This window comes from Strix uralensis, chromosome 3 (assembly GCF_047716275.1).
Source record: "Strix uralensis isolate ZFMK-TIS-50842 chromosome 3, bStrUra1, whole genome shotgun sequence".
In the NCBI taxonomy this organism is placed as follows: domain Eukaryota; kingdom Metazoa; phylum Chordata; class Aves; order Strigiformes; family Strigidae; genus Strix; species Strix uralensis.
The window spans coordinates 125,099,961-125,127,417 of NC_133974.1; the positions used below are offsets into that span (position 1 = coordinate 125,099,961).

The following is a 27,457-nucleotide window of genomic DNA, read 5'->3' on the forward strand; positions in this document are numbered from 1 at the left end:
AATGAACTCCCAATGAACCACACAGACTTCAGACATACTGCTCTTTTTTTATAAAAAGAGAAGTAAATAGTAGAGTTTTTCTGAAAGAAACAAATCAAGGGTCTGAAGAAATGCAAATGGTTAAGCAAAGCAAGTGTTGTAAAACAGTTTAGCAATAACCCAAACAATCACACTTTTTTTTAGGCATTTAAACAATTCTTTTTAACCTGAATAATATTTCCATGTGAATAAGTTCATATCTCCTTTTATTATGCATTAACTTTATTTATTTATTTATTTTAAATTTTTATTTTGACCTGTTGAAATCAAGCTCTCATGCTTTTGTGAGTTTTTGGTTTTGGGGTTTTTTTAAGACAAATAACTGCTACAGGAGGTGTGACATTGAGCATGATCTCATGCATTATCAAGTTGCTCCACCTTAACTCTATCCCAGGTTCTCTCAAACTACATGAAGGTATTTCTAAAGCCTTGGGTAAAATTCTTTTGGTATCAAAATTAGTGGGAACTTCCATTGCTGACTTGAGGGCAGTCAGCTCTTTTTTTCTGGCTACAATTGTTTTCCTGAAATTGTCTTTCTAAATAAACAGATTCTAATAAAATTGTTCACTTTCAACAAATTCCTGCAGGGAAACCACACAGCTTTGTTTGTGTGTGTGTAAAAATATAACTCTAAACTCCTCTGCTTCTTTTGGTCTAGTTTTTCATGGTTTCTTGTTTTTAGATTATTTTTGTGTTGTTTTGTTAATTCCCAGTGCTGACATGTTTTCATTTGACAAATATAAATTGTTGAAATATTGGTTTTATAGTACTTTTAAAACTCATTGAAAACAGCTGTTACTGTTCAGAGAGCTGGAAAAGGTCCATTAAATCAGAATATCTCCCGTTTGTGTTGTAATTTAACAATTTGATACCTGAGAAGATAAGGCACTTCAATCACTACTAAGTAGAAGCAACCCTTAATGGTAGCATAACATGTCATTATTTCACTAGTTGGATATTAGGCCTATTAGCAGCAGCAAAATTGTTTCAGTGGGTGTGACAGGAAATTTAAGAATTAAAATAAGTTATGTGATAAAACTAAAGAAGTAGTTAACATTTATAAACACCCCCCCCCCCTTTTTTTTTTTTCTGTAGTGTAGACAGTTATATTTCACTTCGCAGTCTTCTGCAACTTGCAGTGAAACTTGGCTTCAAAACTTTCTGCAAATGGAAATGCCCAGTTTTTACTAGCTCCGGCTGAGATTTCAATCTCTACTACTCATTTGCTCTGCTAGAATCATACACAAAATTAAGCTAACCACTATATAGGCTGAATAGTTCATTTTCTATCTCCCTGGAGCCGAAGTAATCAGGTTCCTTAGGAACTACCCTAGCAGTGCCAGTATTACTTAATTAAAAAAAAAAGGTGTGTCTTACAGGGTGATCCAGATGCGGTAGTACCAAGCTGTGATGGATAGCCAGCTAAAAGAGACTGAGTAACCAAGGATATGCTTCACTTCCAGGCTCTTTCACTTCAAAGGCTTGAATAGTGTCCCAGCAATAGAGATCTTGCACCTCTAGATTTTATCAGGTTTCCTGAACCATGTGAAGTTTGCCTTGTAATCTTGGCAGCGGGCAAACAGCTCTCCTCTCGGCTGCCGATGCGTGTTAACAAGCTGGAGTGCCAAGACACAAGATGAGCAACCTAAGGCCGCTATTGCTCAGTAATTACAGCAGGCACAGGAGGGAGGGCATTCCTGGTGACTAGGCATTTTCTTTGTTTGGTAAGTGGTACTTTAGACCAGGTCTTTTTGTTTTGTCTTTTTTTTTTTCTTCTTCATTTTAAGTGACTATCTAGAAATACCTGTTCTAAAGGAAAGCTAGGCAAAAGCTGCTGGTGAGCAGAGACATTCCCATTGTTTGGGGTGAAGGCTGCAGCGGTGGAAATGTGGGTGTGTGCTCCAGAGCATCTCGGTAAAAGCATTCAGGGAAGACCTGATTATTCTTAAGTGATGCTCTAGAGACTCCACAGAGGCAAAAGCGCCTCCGGCATTGCAAGCCCCAACCCACAACGGGCAAAGCAGGCACTGCCGAACTTGCGTGTTCCTTCAGCTGCTCTTCGTGACGCCCGTGTACAGGGCACACCCTCTGCTTGGCACTTCCAGCCCAAGGACCAAGCGTCTCCGCTCCCGGCTTCCACCCTCCAGGCATCCAGAGCAGGGAGATGTGCCGGCCAGACCGGAGGCAGGTAGGCTCAGGGGAGAAGAAAACCATTTCAGGGGGTTAATTGAAAAAGAAATACATCTGCAAACACAAGATGCAGAATGGAAGCCTGCAAATAAATGCTGCCAGACGGAAGCTGGCCAAACTGATAAAGCAGAAAATAAATTGAGGGTTAAATGTTTTGGATGCTGAAGGCTTGGAGTTCAAAGAGGAGCTCAAGGAAACTCAGCCACCAAGTCCATACCAAGAAGCTCTAGGCAAACACAAGCCTTCTGCAGGACAGCTTTATCCGAAACAGAGTTTCCAAAAGGGAATGGTTTGGATGAATGGTTAAGGGATATCTTTTAGCATCTGGGAGCTCTTGAGCAAGGGAAGATGATGCCCACAGGTGAGCTATGGCTGAGGGGCAGAAGGAGTTGCTTTCCACAGGGAAATGGATGAGAAGGGCATCTGCCCACATTGGGTTGGAAGAACAATGTGTAGCTGTGGATGTATTTTCATTGCTTCGTAGAAAGAGGCAGAAGGGAGCCTCTCCTCCAGGCCAGGAGGTGAGGGAAACCAGGGCACCCTGTCTTCCCTGGAGCATCAGCTCCTGTCCACGGCAGGAGGGGAATACTGTACCTGATGGCAACCTCGTTTTTATCATGTATATAAAGACTGAGGGACTGCTACTAAAAACTCCTGTCTAAATCCCAGGGAATAATAATCCCCATTAGAAGGATGCTTCCTTTTCCAAAGAAATTCTGTTTTGGGTTTGCATGGGCTACCGTTTTCTATGCAGTGGATTGGGGGTAGGAAAGCCTCCTTTTTCTACTGGACCAGGAAGCCGTACTCAAAACAGAGGATGGGACAACTGGTGATGTGTCTTGCTGATATAACACTCTCTGTGCCAGGTGGTTTTGTGACAAGGACCCTGTGTTTCCAGCACTGACCCCCCCCTAGAGGCTACACAATAAGACCACCTTGGTCTTCAGACAGCCTTTGTTTTAAATCAGCTGGGGTCAGAGGTCTGCACCGTCATCCCACGCTACAGCGGGGTACAAGAGCAGCACAAGGACAGCAAGGCACGGCTGCGTAACACTAAGGCTCTTAACACAGGAATTACACTTACAGGTGGGAAAGTCTTAGTCGTAGTATCAACACTTTTTGAGCAGGTGCATAACTATGTCGTAGTACTGGAGCAAGGCTAGAGTTCAAGAGTTAGCTAATTGTATCTCTCTCAGAAAGGAATTGCCTCAGACCAGTTAATTTGTCAAGATAACGAATTGCAGCAATTCTCCTTGTTTGGAGCTGGGCCACTAACACTGATCTGAACTGTATTTAAACTCTTGATGACAGAGACTGAAAAAGATATTGCAATACTGGAGGTACAGGTTCCTAAAGAAAAACTGCATGTAAAGCTGGAGCTGAGAGGCAGCAAGGGCATGCAAGTACACATCCTGCATATCCCTTAGATATGAAGAAATTCCCTGGGGCACTGACTCTGGTGCCTGGGCAGGCAGAGTTCATCTTGAATCTTTGGGAGTGATTAAGGTCCAAAAAGGATAATATAATACCCATCAAGTCTCCATTTCTGCAACATGAGATAACACAAGCAGGATTTTTACCTCCCCCCTTCCAAAAAAAGAAACAAACCCCAAAAGTACTGATTTAAAGTTGTTGAAGGTTTTCTGGTAGCCATAAGAAAAAAGCGCCTCTGTGGGTCTGATGCTGTGATTCCTATGGCACTGTATTCTCCCAAGTCCCAGGTCACTACCGCATTTTTCTCTACTGCACAGCAGTAGACATGAACAAGTTTGGAGGAGAGGAAAAGCAGAAGAAAGCTTCCATAAAAATGTAGGCTTAGTCCAAGGACTGTCCTCTATTTCTGCTGAAAGCGAAGTAGGCAGCATCAGGTAAAATGAAATGATAAATGTTCTCATGTCAAACCTTCTCCTCTGGCTGCCAGGTGTTCCTTCCCCCACAAGAGAAATGTGAACCAGAATAAATCCTCTACATTGACTCAGGGGAACTGAAAAGAATCAGGGATGAGCAATACCATCCCTGAAGGACACTCCAGACATGCTTAAGTTGGGGAGCAGGACTGACTTTCCCTGGGCTCCTCCAAAGAAGCCAGGATAAAGCCTCTGCTGGTACTGGCATCTCCTATGAGTAGAGAAGGACACACTGAAGTCTATTGCATTTGTGCTCCAGCAGTGCTTTTTGGTGTTAGAAAAAGCAGGAATGTTTTCAGAAATTATTTCATGCTGTTACGTTAAGCAGAAATAATGTCAGGTAAAGACAGAAAAGTATGCAAGACCTTTGACAAAGGCACCTTGACCCTCGCCTTGCATTGGCACACCCTCTCCAGGAAAAGGATGCACTGAAAACAAAATTGGTTGTTGATGACTGTGCGACTGTGTCAGTGCTTTAAAAAGCACCAACATGAGAAATTAGCCAGACAGCTTGTTTCAGAATATTCTTGCTGAATGGTCTACTTAGGAATGAAATTACTTTCTTTCTCATGTTATTCAGAATAATCATAATCTACCTGTAAACCCACTTAATTTAGAAAAGCAAAGTGGCTTTTATTTTGGAATAAGTGTATCCACAGGCAGAGTTCTTTCAAAATAGCTAATCTGGTCATTGCCACATGTAAACAAGCCCTTATAAATTGATGGGGATGGTAAAGAACTTGTGAAGGTATGGCCCAGGACTTCTTACTCAATTTGCAAACACTTACTTAGACCTATCTTCCTCAGGGCTAATATGGTGATCAACAGAGCCAGGTTCAATTTAAACAACATAGTCATATGTTTGAAAAAGAAATGAGCTTTTGAAAACTGTTTCCTCCTGTTGTCCCCTCAAGTTCCAAGACTATCTTGCTTGAGTTGATCCTCACTTTTAAATACCACAGTCAAATGGTAGTCCAGGATTTAGTAGATCTCAGAAGTGTGGATTGCCCATAAGGTTGGTCTAAGGCTGGTAGGGGCTGGAGATGAAGTGTGTGCAGCCTCTTCTAAAAAAAGCGAGTGACTGATAAAGGGTAACTTTATGTTGCTTGCAGCTGGTTTCTTGGCTTTGGCTGCAGTATAAATGTCTTGCTGTGCACAGACTGCAAAGAGATGCTTAAATGTTAAGGTAGAAAATTATAGAAAGAATAGATCTTTGCAGGATGGGTTATGTCATCTTGTGCAACATGTAGGGTGCTTATCTGTTTTTCTTCCCAAGACCTTTCTGCTGGTGGAGTGCTCCTGGGAAACCATCTCAGACTGGAAATCTGGGCTGAGGTTGCTCTGACTGTTTGTGGTGGCTTAGTGCATGTGTCCACACAGCGTGGCAGCATCAAGAGCTATGTGGGAGATGTGAAGTGACCTAGATCAGCACCCCTAATTCCTGCAGCTGTGCTAGTTGCTCTGTCCTGTGCAAGTGTGATGTGAACCAAATACCAGTCATGTTAGAGACTGACCTTGTTTTCTTGGAGAAACCTGTGTAAAAAATGGATATAACAACACTCTTGACACTTACCTCACAGGATGTTGTGAAGCTTAATTAAATGTGCACAAAAGCATTTTGAGATCCTTAGATGAAAGATGTTTTTATAAATGCAAATTATAATAATTATGACTAGTAACCACCATCAACTACTGAAACAATTAATTCAGGTTGCCACAGGCCATCACAACAACGTGTGCAAAGAGGCATCAGCCATTTAATGACATACGTGTTGCATGAGAACTCAAAGCCTTAAAAATGCTGTAAACAAAGAGGAAAAAACTAGACACTTGGGGCTTGCCCATGCTGGGTGCAGTTGGTGGAAGTTTCCTCCTATTTCTTCCATCACCCCTGTGTTTACATTGCGACTTGTCCCCAAGAAGACCCCACCTTAAAGATTGCATCACTGGGATCATTTTAAGTCCCTATGATTTTTATATTTAACATTGCAAGGAACTGAAAATGACCGCAAATAGCTTGGCTCACAAAAACTGGCAAATCCATAAATCTAACTGTGTTTTTTGTTAGTTCTTCCTCTCACCCTCCAGCCTAGTCCACTTACAGCATCACAGAATAGACTTTAGCTACAGGGTATTATCCAGCTGACTTTCCAAGGGTGAAAACAAAAGCTAAGCAATCCAGATGTGTCTGGCCAAATACTTAAAGGCCCAGTGCACACATTTAGTTGACAACTGACTGAAATCTGAACCATTTTTCTCAGCCTTTCTTGTTGCTTCAAAACTGATTTGGGCTTAAATAGCTAAAACCTACAGGTGTTTAAATGCTCTCCCTTGTCAGCAGAACAGCCTCATCAGACATGGTCTGAGGATGCGGTCAGACTGGAAGAGATATCCAAAGACCCCACAGGTGAATCCCAAAGAGCAGGCTAGCCCACCTGTGCCCCTCAGGCTTATTTCATTGCTGGCCTTTAAAGACGAAAATTCAGAAGAGTAGTAGTTACTAAGCACCCAACTTACCAAAGCAATTAGGCTAAATGCACCGCAGCTAGAAATTTAAGCAATGCACTGAATTTAATTTGAGAATTCATGGTCACAAGACTGAAACCTTTAACATTTAACCTAGCAGCAAATTAAATCAGCTTTCTGATCAAGTGAAAAATTCTATGCTACTGAAGTTTGAAAGTGTGAAGCACACACTTATTAAAAGGAAGTTTTTTTCCTTTTTATTTTAATGAAGAGAAACTTGGGACCAGTTAGTTGTGTAATCCAAATAATGGAAAAATGGGAATACAATCTTTAAATAAAGCCCAAATTACAAAACAGTATTGCTTTCTGGCCTCTGCCAGACCAATGTGCTCATAGTCAGTGGGTTTCATGGAAAAAAAAAAAGTTACTCATGCTGAAAGGTTGTATAGACTAAACTTACTCTGATACCAACGAGTTTAATACCTGCAGAGTTTAACAGGAACTAGCTTTCCATGTACCAAAACTGAAAATGTTTAAGTGTTTTTTCCAGTCCTTTTAAAAATACTGGCTTTCTATAATACCTTTTGTGTTTTAAGAATTAGGATACTAAGTTGGGAATTTCTTGGGTAAGTTTTCATAAAATGAGGGCCAATTTTTATGGGGTCTGTGTGTGTGTGTGTGTATCTGCATAGAAAATTAGCAGCACTGGTGCAACGTATAGAAAACACGCTACACAGTAGGTACCAAAAAGTTATTTTAAACCTACAAAGTCTAAAACTTTATTGTGATGTGTATATATGCAAGTTGAGTGTTTGCACACACACATATACACACACACAATGTGCATACTGATTTCGTGTTGCTAAACTTTCTTAATGACACTTATACAGCGTTCTGTTCAATGTCTCTTGGCTAAATCCTACAATATGAGGTAAAACTTGGATGCATTATCTAAATGCACCTCAAGGCACTAGGACATAAAAGAAGTTGGGGTATTAGAGCATGTCTTGTTTTAACCATCTCTGGAGCACCCTGACTGACACTTTACAATTTACAAGAAAGGTGTGGCTAATAAAGCCACTGAAGCAGATATACGGGCAGGTCCTCCCTGATAGGCATTTACGGCCCGTCACTCACCCGCTCCAACGCTTTGCTGCACAGACTTGCTGATAACCACCAGCACATTCTGTGGTTCGGGTGCCCAACAGTCTTAAAAGCCGATGTGACCATATCGGCATCTGAGAATCCCAACTGCTGGGTTGACACTTTCCTTTCCACCCCTCACCATTAGAAGAGACTAATTTAGAGGGAAAATGTAAAGCTTTGCAAACGGGACACGCTACGCTTTGTACACCCTTTCAAAAGGGAAATGCATCCTTGTAGAAACAGAGGGTTTTTCATTCCCAGGCTGTTCCTTCCACTCCCTGGGAAGATCTTTGTCTGGCTGGTATCCCTCAATTACAGAGTGGCACGAATACCAGAGTTTGTTGGTTTTTTTTTTTAAAACCTCACGGAGGTAGTTTACACTATATGCTGCCTTCTGCAAACACAAATACTTTCTCCCTGCCTATTTAAATAAACTCCATCAGCAGGAGCAGCGGCTGTGGACGCTGCTTGGGAAGCTCAGAGCCCCGGAGGGAGCTGTGGGCAGCTCCTGGCGTTGCTTGTGCTTCTCAAGGTAACCAGGAGGAAAGTCCATGGGAAGCGATGCAAAGAGCTGACTCCTGATGCCAGGGGAAAAAAAAAATCACCGTGGTTCCTGCCGGAGTTCCCTCGCTGCCCCATTTCATTCCCTTTCTTGCTCCTCTTCTCATTGAAGTAAACAGGAGTTTGGAGATAAGATTCTGTCTCAGACAGATGCTCACCTTTTCAAAAAAAAAAAGTTGTTTTTTTTTTTTAAGAGAAGGTAATTAACCTAGTCTGCATTCTCTGATATATGGTGAATACAGCACTGCTTGTCAGCCACTCCTTTCATCACTTAAAGTGCATTTTGTATCCATGGAAAGCAATTAATGTTCAATAGGGAAAGTTTGCCCTTACAAAGCAACTTTCCACATTCCTGCATTACCGCAGTGATCTTTTTCTTCCCTTACATGCCACCACCAGTCCTTCTCTCACAGACGTGCATCACCAGAGATGTTTACTATCTACCTGGTTATTACTTTGTGCTTGTAGTCCTTACAGACTGATCTGTCTCTTCTCTGACTTTGGGTGGAAACTCTTCTTCACACTTCATGTTTTGTAGGACATTTTTGGACTGGTTTAGGCTACCGGTGGGAACTCAGCCCACTGCAGGGAGAAGGGATCACTTGGAGGGAAACTGTCACCACAATCCTTTCTGATCTGTAAAGAGTGGCTTCAAGCAATTTTCTCTCTACAAGAATGGTGCTGTTTAAAGCAGGCTTACAGCTCTCTGCTGCTTTCAAGTCTATTTTACTAATGATTTGTTTCAAAATCAGCAAAATTACCTTTGGACTCACCTAAACTAACTCTAGGTGAGAGTGCCAATGTAAGCAGGTTGTGCCTGGTCCCGGAGCTTCTACTTACACCTACCTGGGGCCCTGAGGGAGCAGGGGGTACAGCCAGCTACGATGGCCAGTGCTGGGTTTTCATCTGCTCCCTTTGTACCACAAACAGGAAGAAGAACCTGGTCTGAAACCACATGTGAAAATAAGGAGCTCTTCAGTTTATATTTCTGAAGTCAAAATAGATGCGTAGGATAGCAGGAACTTTCAAGCTCCCACCAGTACCAATATAAAGAAAGGTTTAATCGCTGCTATTTAAAATAGTACAAAACAAAAGAGAGTTAGGATGCAAGTAAAGTATAGGAGACAGCTTTCTAGGCAAGCTGAGTAGCATAAGGAGTGGAAGAACATCATCGTGGCAACTCTTAATATGAAAATGGTCAAGGATTACTTTGCAATCTTGTATTAGCAGGTGGCTGGAGCCTTTTAATCAGGCATCTTTTCTATTCCTAATGCCTATAATTATCTATTTTAAAGACAAGGTCAAATTGGCACATGAGATTTTTCTTTCACCACCCCCAACTTGAAGAGGGGCAGGGCTACCAAATTATGGAAGTCATTGCTCCCATAAAGAGAACTGCAGCTATCCCACCTGGGGAATTGTAGCAGAGATGGTACCTGAGGATCCTTGTCTTGGCTAGGATTACTCTGGGCTGCGCAGTGCATGCTCAGGACTAACTGCTCCTGTGTCATGCAGTTACTAGAAAACTGGAAGTAGCTAAAAGAAAAGCCAGCACGCTCAGATGCTTATCACAGCAGCACGGTGCTACTCAAGATTTAATCTATCAATATAAAAAAAAAAACCAACATCAACACCAAATTTAAGCAATGCTTACAATCTCTTCCATCTCAAACGAGAAAAGAGGAAGGCAAAACTGAATCCAAATCCACAACAGATACCCTGATCCTGGTGAAGGCCAAGCTGATTTAGCCATTATGTTGACCTGATCTAAATCTGATTAAAGTTAATGGTGAAAACATTTCCAGTTCCAGAAGTAAGTCAAAAAAATGCTACCCTACAAGTACTTGAGGTATTCTCAATACTAGAGGTAACTGGACAATATTTTTTACATTAATTTTCTTCTGAAAATACTTTTTTTCCCAAAATTGATTTTTATTTTAAAAGTGTACTAACTTTCAAAAGTCCCATGTGATCAAAAACTGTTTGCTGCCTTTGCCACCTCATTTTGGGAAGTGCCTGAAAATTTGTTTAATAACTATTGCAAACTCCTTAATATATGTCATGTTTTTACTAGTTCTTCATCATGCATACCACTGATACACCAAAATCAGGTAGTATTTCAGACACAAAAAGTTGCTTTAAAACTAATTTTTAAGTTTTATATCCCTTTCTTCTGAATGAGTGGAACTTTTAGCTGTTTTTCTAATACAGTATTTTAACCAACTTGTGCAGGACCCGTCTATAAACATCAACATCAGCAGGCATCAACTTACATAAGTAATTTAACATTTGCATATGGGCAAAGCAGTTTACCTCCTGCAGACTGCAAATTACTAACTGTTTCTTTTGTCCCAAAATAGAGTGTCAGACCAATGTGTGCAGAAGCCCTTTTCCTGGTTTTGTAAATATTACACTTCTTCGACAACTGCAGCACTCGGAACGTGAGACACGCTGAATGAAACGCAAACAGACCTATCTGTTCGTAAATAACTTCAATCAGGAGATGGAAAAACCCGAAATAAAGTATTTCTTGCTTTCTTCAATGTTCTCTTTCCCCTCAGTTACATACTGTATTTTCCCTGAGTCGAAAATGAGAAGTTTAGGATGGGGTGGCATCCCCGCATGCCCCGCAATAGCCTTTTTGTATCATGGTTGTTGTCACACTGACACCTAATGGCAGATATGAACTAGAATATTATGGCTGATTTCCCAGGGGTGTGTTTTTATCCTATGCTGTAAAAATTCCTTCAAATTATAGAAAATAAATAATCTTAGAAAACGGACTTCACCTGACTGTGTGGTTAACCTCTGGGAGGGCAGTGCTGGAAACGCAGCAGCAGCAGGGAGAAGCTGAGGGCGCAGTGCCGAATTAGCATGACACGAACAAGGGGCTGTGACAGGGGGCTCAGCTGCTGCTGAAAGGATGGGCAGCCCATCACAGAAAGCTCACAGAGTCCTCAAAGGAAAGCAACAGCACTGAAGGCTAAAATGAGCTGGCCAAAGTCATCCAGTAGGTTGGTGATGGCTGGAAAGGTCTGATTTCATCCACTCCCTGACCTGCTGTGTTGTTTCTGATCCTGATGAATGGGCAGCAAAGCTCTCAAACACACAAGAAAATAAGTTGGGACAGTGTCGTTGACAATAATATATGAAAATAAGGCATTGACTAAAGCTTGTGCTTCTCTCAGGAATTTTTGAGGAAATCAGGAATTTTTGAGGAATGTTTTACTGTTAAAATTCTGTTTATTACGGTGATTGGGGTGCAGTGCTCTGGTCCTAATCTTTCCCTTACACACCTAAGAGGCCACAGCAGCACAGTCAGCAGGACAATCTGGCCTTCCATTGCAGCAGACTATGCCCACACAGGCTCCATATCCGTGGCTGTGAGCTAAGCATCTCACCATTTGGCAGTTAAAAGCAAGGGCCTAAGGTAAGCACTTTGTAGCTGTTTTTGTTTGGCCGCAATACATCCTATGTAGTAAAATAAATAATTAATTATAGCCATAATCTTTCATCTAGTTAATAAAAATTGTGTTATTTAGGCAGAGGCGTGGTGAAATTAGCAATGAACTTCAAATGATGATTCAGGAGAAGTTTAGACCAGGTCCCAAATCCTTCCTTCCATGGGTTATGTACTGCAGTCAGAGGGTGAGCTCATGTAAGGCTCCTGATGGTTCAGGAGCAGCAACCCTTCCAGAGGACATAAGATCAAGTCCTGGGGTTATTCTGCAAGGTCTCTGGGATGGCCCCAGAATCTGCTCTTCACCTGGAGCACTTCAGGCATATATGGATACCTCTGGGGGGGATTTTCAGCAGTAAGAACATCAGCAAAGGAAATGACTAAATTTAGCAGAGGTAAATGAATTACCATAGTAAGATGTAGCAGAAGGTAGGTTACATCAAGCAAAAAATATAAGCCAGCAGTTGTTATGAAACAAAACTGTTATGCTTTTGAAAGAACTAGAAGTAACACGTAGGTTTTTAACACAGTTATACAGGAAAGAATATTGTCTTCCATGTTTCTTTACAGTGAAAATTTTTAAACTATCAGTTAAGTGGTTAATCCATGGGGCCTAATTTATGTGAGAACTATACCCTGACTTTTTACTGATCTTGTGGTATGCAAGGACTCAAAGCTGTGCTCAGAGCCATCACTGGTGAAGGACAGCAAGAAAGTCCTTGTAACTCCTGCCACTGGTTCCTCACGAGAAGTCAGGCTGAGCTCTGAGCACCATCCAGACAGGGCTGATGGAGTCAGGCATGGCGAGCCTCCGTGCTCACATCAAACACACCCTGCAGATACATTTGAAAGGGATTACTTTAAATATGGGCAAGAGAGGTGGGGAAGCTGTACCCTCCCAGAGAGCAGAGGTCACAGGTGCCGGGGAGCCCGAGCTCCTGGGGACAGCGGGTGTTACAGCCAGGCCCTGGGCTGAGAGGGCAGGAGGCAGAAATCAAGCAGCTGCTGCATCTTTGGTTATCATAAAGATGAAAAGGTGGGATACCAGCAGTGTACCTGCAGGAAGTAACTAATTATGATCAACATACATGCTTATAAGCTATTATGAATGATATCTTTTCATCATATTATACTATTTTGCTACTTCATAATACCAACGTTGCAGAGATAACCAGTGATGCCTCACAATCTATTTCTAAGACTGAATTTTACACTTTGAAATCTATCACAATTCAGGACTTTTTGGTATCTTGAACACCGTGAAGAATATTATTGAAGGGCAGATATTACTCCTGCATGAGTTCAGGAGTTGCAGCAGTCTCATGGCACTGAGATTTAAAGTAAAAAGAAGTCTCAGTGCAGACTAACCAACAGGAAGGGTATTTAGGGAAAAGATATTTCAAATAGCTGAAATGAAACACAGAGTGTACATTGAGGGAAGAAAAAAGTCAATTCTGGATGTACTTACTGCCTTGTATTAGGCACTGTTGATCAGTTTTTCACCAACGCTTTTTCTTAAACAGCCCATTTCTTTAATTCTTCTGGCCAAGTTTGGCACTTTAGAAAGTGCAAGACTGACAACAGCGATGGGTGCAAAGCTTACTCTTGGGCCCCACTGAGCCCGTCCCTATGTGATATCCTGACTAGAATGTCACCAGCCCTGAGACAGGACTTCAGCAGGGAACTTGGTTTTGTTAGACGGAAAGCATTCAACAAGAACTAATATCAGGTCATCAAACACCTTTGTTTTTGTTGCAGGAGTTTTTCAGGGGTGAACTGTCAAGCAGTCTCCTGAGCAGGAGTCTTTGGAGGAAAACAGCCTTGGCCTCTGATTTTGCTGTGGGCAATTCCACCGTATCCCCACTTAAGGGCCTGTGGTGTGACTGGGGAGTGTAGTGAAAGAAGGGAATAAATAAATAGTCCTTCAATGTTTTTGTTTGTTTGATCAGAAACCAGATGTGCAAAGATTCTCATATTTACAAGAGTTGGTCCTTCTGAGCACAGGAATCTACGGCCTTCTCCTCATGTTGGCTATGCTATAACTGATCACTACTTCTAAAAACTCACCTGCACGGGGAATATTTCGTGGCAATTCTTCAGTAGGCCATTATAAAAAGACTTAATGCTGAAATACTATAACTGAATGTTAAATTGACACCTCACATCAGCCCACCATTATACCTCTTTTCCAATTCCTCTGCTGTCATGCCACTGATGTGATGAATTGCAGCCTGTCACATCACGTTATGGTGTGCAGAACAAACAGGACAAAACACATACCAACTGCCATGCAAATATGTGTTTGCCAACTCTTTTTGGTGTGCAGAAACACAACTGCCGAATTCCCTATCAGAAAACTAGAGGCTCAAGGATGGCTCTAGGGTGTGTGAGACAAACATGCCTCTGACACACCATGAACATACAGATACGCAGCTCTCGGCCAGCTACAGCAATTATGAAAGCACCTCCTGCTGTGATTATTTCTTGTTCTTTCAGAAAAAAAGTAGCATCAGATTCTGTGGCTGCTGATGTCACGAAGCAAAATATAAATACGTAATAATTAATCTAGTGCTTGTGTTCAGATTTGGAGCTATTTTTATGACTGGCCAGATTTTGGCTGTGTATGTGTAAATATAACACCCACTTATGTACACACACACACGTGCATACTACGAGATGTGTGAATATACATTATGTGGCTTTTAACTGCAGTCTTTTAGCCTACATGTGGGCCTTTTGAAGCTAATGGGAGATTTACCAGGGGCTTTTTCACAGAGCTGTAGGCAAGACTGGAATCCAGAACATATGAATATTATACTATAATATAGTGTAAATCATCTAGATTGACCTACAGTAAATTAGAGGCCATTAAATTTCATCCAGGTATCCTACACCGAGCCAGAAAAACTTGTGTTTGACTAATGCATAAATTGTATTTGGCTAAAACCCATTTCCCAGAAGGGTATTCATTTAGTCTCCATGCAAAGACACTTTCCATGCATCAATTTCTTTGATAGTTTGTTTCAACAGTTATTTTAACTATGTGTGCTTTTTATTTAAATTGACTTCAGTCTATGGAGTCAGTGCTGAGAAGTCAAATTCCTACTTAAATTCCTAGCTATAATGTCAATGGATACTCGAGTACTGACTTGCTTCTCTTTAATTCAATGTCATGCCATGGGCATCCCTTTGAGATCTTTTATGCTTAACTATTCCTTATCATGTAACATCCTCACCCAAGGAATATCTCTGCGAATTTTTTTCACTTTTGTAACTTCTTGATATGTTGCCACGGAAAATAAGTTGTTTACTTGGTAATTAGTGTCATCCATTCTCTACTGTCTATGTGCATCAACTTTGCTGGAGGTTATAGGGATAAGATGGAAATATACTGAAAAGATCTGAGATGAAAGACCTCACATATCTTGCAATAACCTAATTGTTAGTAGAATAAATACAGATCAGACATAGACAACTCCTTTCAAATTTCAGAATTTGGAAATACTGTAATTTTTTTGTTTATAAACCAGTCATAGTATGTGGCTATAGGTACAAAAAAATGAGTTCCTAAAGCTGGCTCTTCCAGTTGGTAATTTTTCTTTTTTCTACTCAACACGTCATTTAAAATGAAGGCAAAAAATGGTTAATCTATGGCTTCTTGGTAAGACTTCTTCATACTAAATAGGGCATAATTTTACTGCTGACAGATATTACAAAATATGAGGATCATTAAAATTAAAATATTAAGGAGAATAGTGTCTTCATTTCAGGCATATAGTGTTGTTTTTTAAATCAGGTTCTGTAGTGAGCAAGAATATGTCACAATAAAGAAGGGAAAAAAATGGAATGCCATGATTATTCTAAAGCTTGACACAAAACTATAAATCTCTTTCAAGTGAAGATACACAGATCTTTGTGTAGACCTCTGCAGCTAAGCAAACCAGCTAGCCTTTGATGTACTTATAATTATTAGGGGCTGAGGATTATGTCTTTAGGCAAAGCTGTCTAGCAGTGGGAAGGTATAGATCAAAACTGACATCATGACACAAGCAAGTGGAGAGGTGAGATGAGGTGGAGCCAAAAACAGTTTGGCATTACTATAGACCTTAAGTAAAACAAACAACTCCACTTCTCGAAAAGAACACAAGGAGGGGAGCAATTAGTGCCTATAACCTCTTGATAAGAGTAAAATCCTCACTACGAGTTGGAAAATTAAAAATGTAATTGACAAAAGTTAAACATCAGAATAAAGAAGAAGATTCAGCAAATCCGCTTAGTTATATGGGAACATATTGTTACACTCCCCGTGAGGTAGGTATGCTAGGCTGTGAATTCAGAACTACCACTGCAATAGGCTTCCATGCCATGAGTGCTGGATGCCACTAGCCACTCTTGAAACCAGGGGACTCAAGCAGTCTACATCAAGTAGAGCATCCTTCCAGACCAGGTTCTTTGTCATTTCTTTTGTAGAGGGCAGGAGTTCTGGTAATGCCAGGCCTACACATGAGCTTGTTACCTGCTAAAATCTCCATTCAAAGCCCACTGAAAATGGTAGAAATCTTTTCATTGTGTTTAGTGGCTCTGTATCAAATGCTGTGTGTGGCTTGATATGTGCAAGAGAGTGTACACGTGAGCACAGTTAAATAATTTCAAATTACCATGGATCTTCAAAGACATTCATCTTGTGTGGCACAAAATTAAAAAAGTGCTTGTGGAAACTAATTTCTTGCCATAGGTTAACTGCCAATCATACTTAAAAACCATTTTTCATTAAAAATGTTCTCCGGCTCTCTGGGGAAAAAGTCACATTATTAGAAAAAATAAAAGCAAAGGATTTGATTCGAGAGGTTTTGATTGACTTAAACTGAAAATCTAAATAAATAAATAGGAGATCTAACACTTACACTGAAGGGAGCAGAGCTCCAAAAAACTGTAGCAGAAACAGGTGTTCCCTGAGTCTTTCCAGATCACAGTTCATCTGTGTCTTGGATAATAGCTTTTAAGCATGCCACAGACATGTTACGCAGTGAAATAAAAATCATGCCATGAAATAAAGGGCTAAGATTCTCAGTTAGCTTGAAACTTGACAGCAAGAGAAAAGATGTGTGTGCCAAGGAAGAGTAGGAAACGAAGAAGGCTTTGTCCTCGGTGTCAGAGAAGGTACATGAGGAAGAAGTTTATCACTTGATAGATGAACGGAGTCACTATGGATCAGAAGAGGAACATATGTTATCAACTAAGTTAATGCATGGCCAGACAAGGTTACAAAAACAGGGGGACAATTCTAAACATGGTCTTGAAACCCAATCAGGATCACCAGGACTGTTAGGAATAGGGGAAGATCTGAGTAAATTATAAGTGACTGTATGCAAGATCAGACTGGTATCTCAGACACACTGTATGGAAGACAAAACACTATAGCATGTGTCTATTAACTATCACTAAGAACATATAAGCCATTCAGTGTAAAATACTACCACAGAACTAAGAAGAAATGAATAAATTCTCCACTTAAGGTTCAAACTGGTGCCACTCCTTGCCAGTAAGGTGAAACATTTAGGGCCCCTACATTTTGAATGTCATTTTATGAACAGTGAGAGAAACTAGACCTCAGTCTCTGTAAGAATTTATAAGATTCCCTATCCCACTTGCAAACATTATGAACTATTTCCAGAAATGTTTCAAAATTCTATTTGAAGTGGAAAAACCTCAAGTGCTTTCATGAAACATTACTGAACCACCAAAATGTTAGTCCCATCTAGCATTTCAGAACAATGCAGTTATCTCAACGTTTCAAAGATACCTCTGTTAGAAATGTTTCCTAAACATTAGTCTTACTAATATTCTGAATTTAATTTTAAGTAGAAATACAAGGTTTCCCAAGTTGCCTTTCAGTTATGCAGCAGTTATCTGTCTTGTCATAACATGAATCCCTTTTGGGTGAAAGCTATTGATTTGAAGGTTAAAATCATCTTTCTAGGCCCTAATGCAATTTGTTGGAAGTTGGCCTTGGGAAACTTTCTGACACTGACTACATATGCTCTTCGTCGGATATTCATTGAGCAATGATGTCTGAAAGGCTGAGTTCTTCACCTCTGTGATCATTATTAGTTATGGCATTTCTTAACAGGCTGTGCCATGTCTATTCTTTGCAACTTGAGTTTTACATTAGCAACCTACAGTTTGCAGCACTGAACAGACGCGCTCTTCCACCACGGACAATATTGTTCCAGGAGTGTATATGCAAGATTACACCCATAAACAGAATTTATTAGTAACCTGCAAATATAGTCAATATTGAAGAAAGTCCTCTCTGTTTTCATCAAGTGAAATGAGGTGCAGAGCACACATTTTAGGCCAGGCTAAATGAGAACTCCCTGACCTCGTTAAGGAACTTGTAGATCTACTACAGAAATACCTCAACAGAAAATCTTTGGCAGAGGAAACTACAATATCTATGGGCACTGGTCTGTGGATCAAATGGGAGTGGGGAAAGAGAAGACAGCTAATGCAGTTTCTGAGATGTACGGTACCATTACTTCAATCTTCTCATGCCTCAAGATGCATTTCCACAAGCTGTCAAACACAAAATCTTGTAATTTTCCTTAAAAGATTTTAATCAGTTGAACAAAATATCTGATTCTGCCAAAACCATAGCAGGGAATAGCAGCAAACTCACTTGACGCTTCATCTTGCTTCGCAATATTCTCACCAAACTACTATGCTCTGAAGGTCTACAGGTGTTTTTACCACATGTACCCAGACATTCTTAGCTTTGAGGGCGGCTTCTTCAAAACGGTGTATAGCAAACCATAATCATGTGATGAACTGAGAAGAGCTAAAATTCAAAAAGTTATAAAATAATCAATCTATTTTTAGTTCGCGTTGATACAAATCTTGATATATCTGAGGAATCTACTAACGATTATAGAACTCTGGATGACATTTATAAATTTCAGCTGAAATTATATTGTAGTTCTACATTATTTGTAGGAGCTTGAAACTTTTCCAAAAGTCTGAGTTTGAAATATATTATGTTTGAAGTGAGCCCTGTACACAAAAATATCTTGACAAATTAAATATATCTGGGGCAAGATGGAGCATTCTCAAGGGCTTGGGAATCAGCCAGGAGCACTGACTCATGTTATTTTCAAGTAGTGTTGAGCTGAGTTTTGGGGATGGGCTAGCTCAGGAAACATCATTAGATGCTGATATATGAGAACAGCTCACATTTGTACTATTTAGGACCAAATATTATACTGCAACATATATATGAAATATGCTGTAGAGAGGCCAGATACTATCTAGGGAGGGGTTCAGTATAACTTGGGATCAATAGCACTGATTGCACCTTGCTGCCTGTTTGCTTAGGTTGCTGCCTTCTTGTAGAAGCCTGAAGTAGGTGCCCAAGATCTAGGTTTGATCTGGGAAGTGTGACCATTGGTGAACTGAGTGGCTGAAAGCCCCAGAGAGGAGGGACTAGATGAAGAGGACTGGGTTTAGGGGATGGTTAGGGGACAGAGACTTGTTTGAAACTTCATTTTAAAACTTCTGGCTCTGGCATGAGTTTTTCTCCCCCTCTCAAAATATTAGATAAATATAGTATTTTACATATAAAGCACTTGTTATCTTTTGTTTTCACTGGGTCCACAAAGTTCATGACTCATGACACCTTTTTTGCTAACAACAGTTTATGAAATAAAAACATCATCAAGAAAGGGCTTTGAATTAAAGTGTAATAAAACAAAACCTGTGGCTGAGATTTCACATGTTTAAGATGAGATCCAATCTGCAGTGAAACGAACTCATGGGAGATTCCTGTTTATTTTCATATAAAATGAAATGGATGCAAATTCATTACTGTTTATAGACTGAATCTCAGTGACAGTTTGTCCCAGGGGCATTGAAAAGTACTTTAAATCATTCTGATAGTTAATTATTCAGCAAATGAGAACATTTTAAAGACTTTATCATATAAAACGACTTTAATAATTTATGCTTATGGGGCATTACAGAGGTAACTATAGGACTGTTCTGAAGGAGGGGAAGACTGTGTGCCTGCACATTTATAACTGTAGTAACGTGTATTATATCTGATATGCAAGTAAGGAATTTGTGATCACTTCACACTTCTTCCCTATTCCTCCCTTTGCATGTATGTCTATAATACTATATATAAAGCTCTCAGTAAACTTAAAAATTGACTAACTTCAAAAATCTAGTAACAGCACTAGTTTTCAAGGAATTAAATGAAGACACAGATTAAGGTTTAAATTTTCAGGATTAAGTGTAAGAGAATAGATAATGAACAGATACAAGTCTTTGGTATCTTAGTTGTATTAGGTGCAGAGGACAACTACCTAAGAAGTAAGAGAAGAGAAAGCAAAGGAGATGTAACTGTACACTTTAAAGAGTGCCCAGTAACAGATGACCTAAACAAATGTCAGTTTTGACAATTCTAGTGGTGAAAGGGCTTGCCCAAAGGCCCAGTTATGGTGCAAAAAACGCTCAAAGTGACTTAAGCTTGAAAATGAAAGACTCTGAAGAAAAGAGTTCAGGACAGGCACTGCTTGATTTCTCCTCTGCTGGAGAGGGAAGAAGGTGATACTGTATTGCACAGCCTTGAAAGTCATGGATTTATACAATATATAGAAAAAGCCACATAAACGCATATACCACTTCTCTTCATTTCTATATATTTGAATGGCATTTGCTTGTACGCTCTGGGTAAACACCAAGATGTACAGTTCTAAAAGAATCCTGTGTTACCCAAGATCTCAAAGGTTTTGTGACTCCTTCTGAGTTTTAATTGTATTCGACTTCTTGGTATGGGACAAGGACAAGTGGTTTCCTCTAATATTCCTCTAAGATGCAGTAGAATAAGCAAAACAGCACTGTGCATATTTTATACAAATATTCTGTGTTCTTTTTTTCCCCTTTGTCTACCTTCCCTCTGCTGAAAGTCAGCTACCTGGACTTAGACCCCTTCTGCTTCATTTGTGCTATAGGCCCAAAATCAGAACGATCCATGTATTTGAATACATCTCTTCATGACAATTCACAGGAAACACAAGGAGAAAGTGAATGAGGTATGAGTTTCCGTGCCTGAAAAGTTGTCTGTGTTTGAGCTATTAGTCCAACCCTGCAATTTTTGCATCGATATTCCTTATGGAACGGCAAGAATCCCACTGCGTGCAAAGCTGTTACTTTAAAGCCAGGATCTGAGCCTCTGTTCACATGAGTAAATGTTTCAACCAAATGCTGCCAAAGGATTCAGGATGTGACTCCAGTTATTGGAACAGTGTGCACGAGCAAATATTTAGAAGTGAATGAGATTGCCATACCTGGCCTTTAACATTGAACACAGTAACAAAGATTTTCAGATTCAGTCCCTTACCTCTTGCACTCAGTTCAGTCTGTATAGCCTGAACTTTTCTACATAGCCATAGTATAATTCCTTTTTGCTTTGTATCTATTGCATTGACACAATCCTCACGTGGGAACTGAAAGGCAAAGCTATGTTTTTATAAGCCTCCCTCTTTAGTTATGAATAAAAATACTGTCTCGCTTTCAAAGAAAACAACGCAATCGAAACAATAACCCCCTTACAAATATAACACGGTGTTGTACAGGACAAGTATTGATTAAAACAAAAAGGGCTTTTTAAACACCATTAATTCTTACCAATTCTAGTAGTTATTGATTCTGCATCAATGTCATTAGCCTTTTTCTTTGCCACTTCAGCTAGTGCCAATTCACCCTTATCTAGTGCAAGGTAATGGATGTCCTTTGGAAATAAAAGAGAAAAAAAAAAAGATTAATCTAAAATGAATCTCATAGGAGTAACAAAAGGGATTTTGAAAGAAAGAGGCTCTTTTATTATTTAGATCACAAACACAGATGGAACTGATGAACTTACCATTACATTTTAATTCCCTCCCAATGCAAATGTATTATCTTACTTGTGCTGTTGAATGCAGCAATGAATAAAACACTGACCAATCATGCACTGATAAAAGTGAAGCCATTGACTTAGTGTATGAAAGAAACCAATCTGTCTGCTTTTAAGGTAGCTTCTGTTGGTGTAACATGAATAAAAAGACGGTTGATAGGAGGTGGCTCTGTGTAAACCAGATCTGAAGTACGGGAACTCTTCTGGCTGACAGCACCTATTTGAAGCGTGTTAAGGTTTCCACCTAGTACATGAGTTTTGGGGTAAAGATCTTCCGGGACTAGTTTTTGTTTGGAGGTTGTCATGTTACACTTACTGTTCTTTGAGTAAAGTGATGGTGGCCCTCCTTGTGTGGTAATAAGAGCAACAACGGTTGCTCAATGGTTTTAACACCCACAGAGGTTACATGATCCCTGAGTCACTCTTGGACCACAAGGGGCTTTCCAAAAATGCTGTTGCCTAGCATGAAGAGTTGCCGATACTCTGGATCTAGTCCTTAATCTAGGGTTAAAAATCAGAGGGCTGCAGCAGAGGTGTATCATTACATGCTGAACTGCAAGGCTTTTTATTGTGAGTTAACCTTTGAGGTGGAAACCACCTGTACTACATACAGTACAATTTGTGGGAGAATGTATTCCCGCTGACAAATTACAGCTTCACTGGCCTTGGTTTTGGCCCTTGAAGTAAAGTTTCATCCTTGACCATTAATAAAGGACAATTAACCCCCTTCTCCTTTGGTGTCATGGCCACAGGCTGCTCTGTGCATGAACTGAGACATATGAAGTGAGGGAAACCCAAGAACAGTTGGCAAAGTTTTTCTTCCCCACTTCCTTGCTGAAGATGCCATTTGGTATCCAAAGATTTAAGTAATTTCTGGCCATTGTTCTGTAATCTATCTGCATGCAGGAATTTAAAGAGAAAAGGAGTATTTGCTGGAAATGTTGACCTCTGCATACCATAAAAGCAACTATATTCTCATTAATGCAGAAGATTTCAGGTGAAACTGTCCTTCTCAGTGTGAATTTACTGCCACTTTCATCAATATGACAGGAACTCTTACAGGAAAAAGTGACCTTCTAGAAAGAGAAGCTAGATTTAAAAAGTGAAAGTAATAGTGTTAGGAGAAAAAGATGCTGCTTTTATTATCCATTCATTTAATAACAACAACAACAATAACAATAATAACAATAATATTTAAAAAATAAGAAGCAAACTGAGAACGTTAGCAAAACTGAGACTGTTAGGCAAGAAAACCTGGTATTGACTTGGAAAATCCAAACAGTCTGCAGGAGATGGCAACATTCTGTAATTAGAAACACAGGTGTGACTTAAAAAATGTGCAAGTGTCTTGGAGCAAAGCAATGAGTTACGAACTCGTTGCGAACTCTGTACTTCCTCTCTCTGTAGGTCTAACACGGTTGTCAGGAGAAAAGGGGCCTGAGTAGCAAGGTATGATTTCTATGAAGATTAAACAGTAGATATTGTCAGCTTATTTAGGTAACAATAGAAAACCTAAGGGCTCTTGAACAAGTCTGAACTTACAAAGATTTGAATGTATAGGCAGATTGTGTTCGCTAATTTAAAATGCATTCTGACTATGCTTAATGACTGTCTTTTTGTAGTTTAAGAGAAGTATTGTACCCTTCAATGCAATTTTAAATAATAAACTTGGTGAGGGGATGGAAACAACTGCAGAAAATGACAAGGTTCTTTCAGTTAAGAGGCTGTACATGCTGTGTGTATCAAAACATCTGTTACTTTCAGATCTTGTATTTGCCCATGTTTTCTGTTTTGAGTAAAGAAATGTAGAGATGCTACATATCCATCCCTAACAGGAGCCTTGGAAGAAATAAAGATATAGCAGTAGGCTGATAAGTGGCTTTCTTCATGGTTCCTCAAGTTGCTGTCATAAAGAATTAAAAAAAAAAGAGTAGCTCTTCTCTCTATCTCTAAATAAGCTTTAGAAAGAAAAGATTACAGATATAAAAACTCCTAATTAGACAATTTCAGATCAAATTTAGGTGTTCCTCATTCAAATAAGCCAGCAAAATTGGATTTCCTAAGAATTTATAACTCTCTGAGAAGAATAAAACTAGAAAATAAATAAAAGAGAAAGAAGAAACACTGGATTAGAGGGTGCCTTAAAGAATGACAGAAAAAAAAAAAGAATTAAATTAGCTGAATATTCATTACAGACCTTATTCACACAATTATCTATGAATTTATCAGTCCAAAGATCACGTCCCTTTCAAAAACAATGGTGACAATAAAAACAATTTCCAGCTGCTTATCAGGAGTTTGCTGAAAGGGTTATATTTTATCATTTAACAGTTTGATTACTTTTTGGACTACTTCCTTTTTACCCTCATCTTTGTGACTCACAGAGCTGGCCCTCAGTGAGCAGAAGTCATTTGAAACACTGATGTGCATTTGTCTATAGGATATTTCTGGGCAAAATTCCAACGTTTCTTCGAAACATGCACTTTCCTCATCAGTGTATCACCCAAGATCTGACAGTTTTATTAAAGTGTCTTTTCCTTGCATTTTTTTGCTACCTTTGGTACGTGGGATGGCCTTTTGAATTTTCAGCAGCTGAGAGCTGGAGCATACTACAAAAGGATTTCAAGCTAACAACCCTTCTATTGCTTGATCTTTTCTGTCACAGATTGGATCAGTCACTGTCCAATAAATGTAGCTGTTGTTCATGATATTATGTCCTTTTCAGTTTTATTTTTTTATTGAACTTTGTAGGAGATGATAATAATTGACGGACTTAGATGTGACGTGAGGGTAAAGCTTATGAAGAGACACAGCAGTGCATATATGTCTTGCTATGGCATCATACTAGTGACGCTATAGCTACAGGACTAACTTTTAAGCCTTTTTTTTTTTCTTTTTCATTTCTATGAAAGAAATTAACTCTCATATAGCATTCTCTCAAACTTCTTTGCAATCTCAAAACAAATAACAGGATTGCTGCAGAGCCCTGTTTGGTGAAAGAGATGCTCAGGATAAATTCTCCAAGACACACGACATTTCCTTAGAAGTCTCAGAAGATGGGTATTCAACGTTTGGATCCTCCTCAGCCTCTGCTGTATCTGCTGCTCTCTATCCTTTCCTCTTTTGTTCCTTCTCTGTTCCCCTTTAATAAATAGATTTTTTCTTTCTCACTTCACTTATGTCATCAGATATCTTTCTTTAGTCTACTATTTCTTCTTGAAATCCCATTAAATTGACTGGGAATAAGGTGGCATGACTCCTAGAGCCATCTGAGGTTTTATAAATGGATTTGGTTGGTCTGTAAAACAACAGTACAAATAATTGACCTATATATTAGTTATTCGTACTGCACATAATTATAAATGCTTTAAATACAGGTAAAGTCAAGTTGTATGTTATTAATTGCATTTTGACCTATATAAACAATATATACAAATTATTCAGTGTTAAGCAGAAGTGAAGGATGCACAAACCTTGCTTAGCAATAGTATTGTTATACTAATACCTAGGAGGACTGTAAGCTTCCAGGGAACAGATCATCTAATTCTCAGTATTTAGTGCAATGAAGCCCAATTCCCTAGCAATCACCGTGGCACAAATAAATACTTTTTATGACCTATGCACCTTTAAACTTCTTGAGTCCTGTACTTAGTAGTCTTGCAGCAGTGCCATTGTTAGCTTATTGTAAAGTTTGTTCATTAGTACCTTACTTAGGAGATGAATTAGCAAAAGGACATTTCCCCAGAGGAGGCAGAGAGTTAACAGAGGATTCAAAGATGCAGGTGTATGTGCTTCTTATTGCATACTTTAGGGAAAACTATGAGGAATCTCAAAGGTAATGCAAGCAGAACAAGGACAATATAGAACTGGTTTTGATCTCACAGTAATGTAAGCCATCAGGAACCATGTGGAAATATATATTTATGTTTAAGAGCATTGGTGAGATGAGAAATGGAGAGTAGGTGTTGAGAGAGGAAAGGGAAAACAAAGAAGAGTAGGAAAGGATGGAACTAATTTCTCGGTGAACACAGAAACTCCTCTTGAAAGTTGGAGAACCTTTCTGTTGAAAGGAGGACATGTTACCACTTGTGGTGCCAGGTACTGACAGTCCCTCCCTCTTGTTAGCAGCTTTGGACCCATCTCTTGACCCAATACTGGTGTTTCTCACCCTGCGACAGAGGTGCTCCCTCAGTCCTCCTGTCAGAGGAGGGAAGGAAAAAGATCATATAGGAAATGCTCTCAGCCATACGACAGAGGGCCCTTGAGATGACAGGCCAAATGCTGGGTCATTTGTTCTGCCAGAATTGCTGACATTACTCAGAGAGAATTTATTATCTGTATGGTGGGCGAGCCTCCGACAAAAAGCTGTAACCTGCCACGGACATGTTACAGTCTGCATTGTATACGTGGCTGCAGCAGTGCTTAGCTTGATTAGGTATAAAATTTGTACTGAAGAAATTACATTAAATAAAAAAAGGAAAAAGATGAGCTAAAAAGAGGAAAAATCGAGGAGAGTAAACATAAAACATGTAATGAATTTCCTAAAAGTCTGACATTTCCACCACATTCTTTTGATGCATACTTAGAAAAGTTTATCGCAGTATTCACATCTTTCTAATTAGATGGAACAAGCCAGATGATTAGAGCTGTGAAAAAAACATCAAAAGGTTCACACAACTTTTTATATAATTAGAAGGGAATTTTCATAACCCATAAAAGCAGGATTTAATTGTGTAATTTAACATACAATTTAAATATCAAGATTGAACTAGCAGGGCAAGTGACTTAATGGGATAAATGATATTAACATCTAGTGTCAAAGCTTAATTTAAACAACAGAATGTCTTCATTATGCAAAAGAGTCAAGCAAACGAATCGTTCAAAGGGCCTTTTTTTCAACAAGCCCCTCTCCTATTGTTTCTTTGAAAACAATGAAATCAGCTGTGGAGCAGCAACATGCTGAGAGACTAGGAAAGCACGATTGGCTTTGTCCATCTGACCTCACTGTGACATTGTGGTGCAAGATCTTATAAAACAAGAGCCTCCTGCAGAGCTCACACAGAGGACCTTTTAAGAGCTGGTTAATTTTACTTTTGTAGCTAATTAAATGGGAGGGGGCAGAGAGTGCATGAAATGTAAAAACCCTTGTGTTGATGCTGCTGAGCTTTGTTGTTTTAAAAGTACCTGTAGAAGCGTTCATAATTTGTCACTTTTCACAAAACCCTAAGAGACAAACTAAGAGCATTCAGGATCCCCAGGATATGGCCAGCTCTTGTGTCCAGAACTCAGCAGTTGTACTTCTTAAAGGAATGGATTAGAAACGTATAAGCTTATTAGAGTGAAAGATGACATTCACCCACATCAGGACAGATGAAGAAGGCGAAAGTTCAAAAACATATACATTAATTCCTGGAAAATAAAGAATAGCCTTTAGGCCGTGCTAGGGAAAATGTCAATGACTCTAAAGATACTCAACTCCTATTGATGAGTTTTGTGATGGCAAAGGGCAAACCAGGTAGAATAGTTCTGTCTTCAGTACGTGTCTAAGGCTCCAAATGACATGGATCCATTTTAACGTGGACAAAAGCTGACAACTGACATCCTGATAACAGCCTCTGTCTCCAGAAATGACTCACCATAAACAGGTCCCGAGCACCTATGTCAACAGCTAGAAGAAATGCTTTTTCAAATCTCTGATACCTGCAAGAAAAAGGAAACATGTCACTTGCAGAGAAT

The 27,457-nt window shown here is 39.6% G+C and overlaps 1 protein-coding gene across 4 annotated transcripts in view; it reads right to left on the minus strand.

Annotated features, from left to right (window-relative positions):
* WDPCP (WD repeat containing planar cell polarity effector) overlaps nt 1–27,457 on the minus strand; it is a 157,312-nt gene that overhangs the window by 19,995 nt on the left and 109,860 nt on the right. For all 4 annotated transcript variants that reach the window (XM_074864905.1, XM_074864906.1, XM_074864907.1 and 1 more), the window contains 2 exons: nt 27,358–27,421; nt 21,454–21,556 (listed from right to left, as the gene is read on the minus strand). In XM_074864905.1, coding sequence (XP_074721006.1) covers nt 21,454–21,556; nt 27,358–27,421 — 167 coding nt within the window. The remainder of the gene's footprint in view (nt 1–21,453; nt 21,557–27,357; nt 27,422–27,457) is intronic.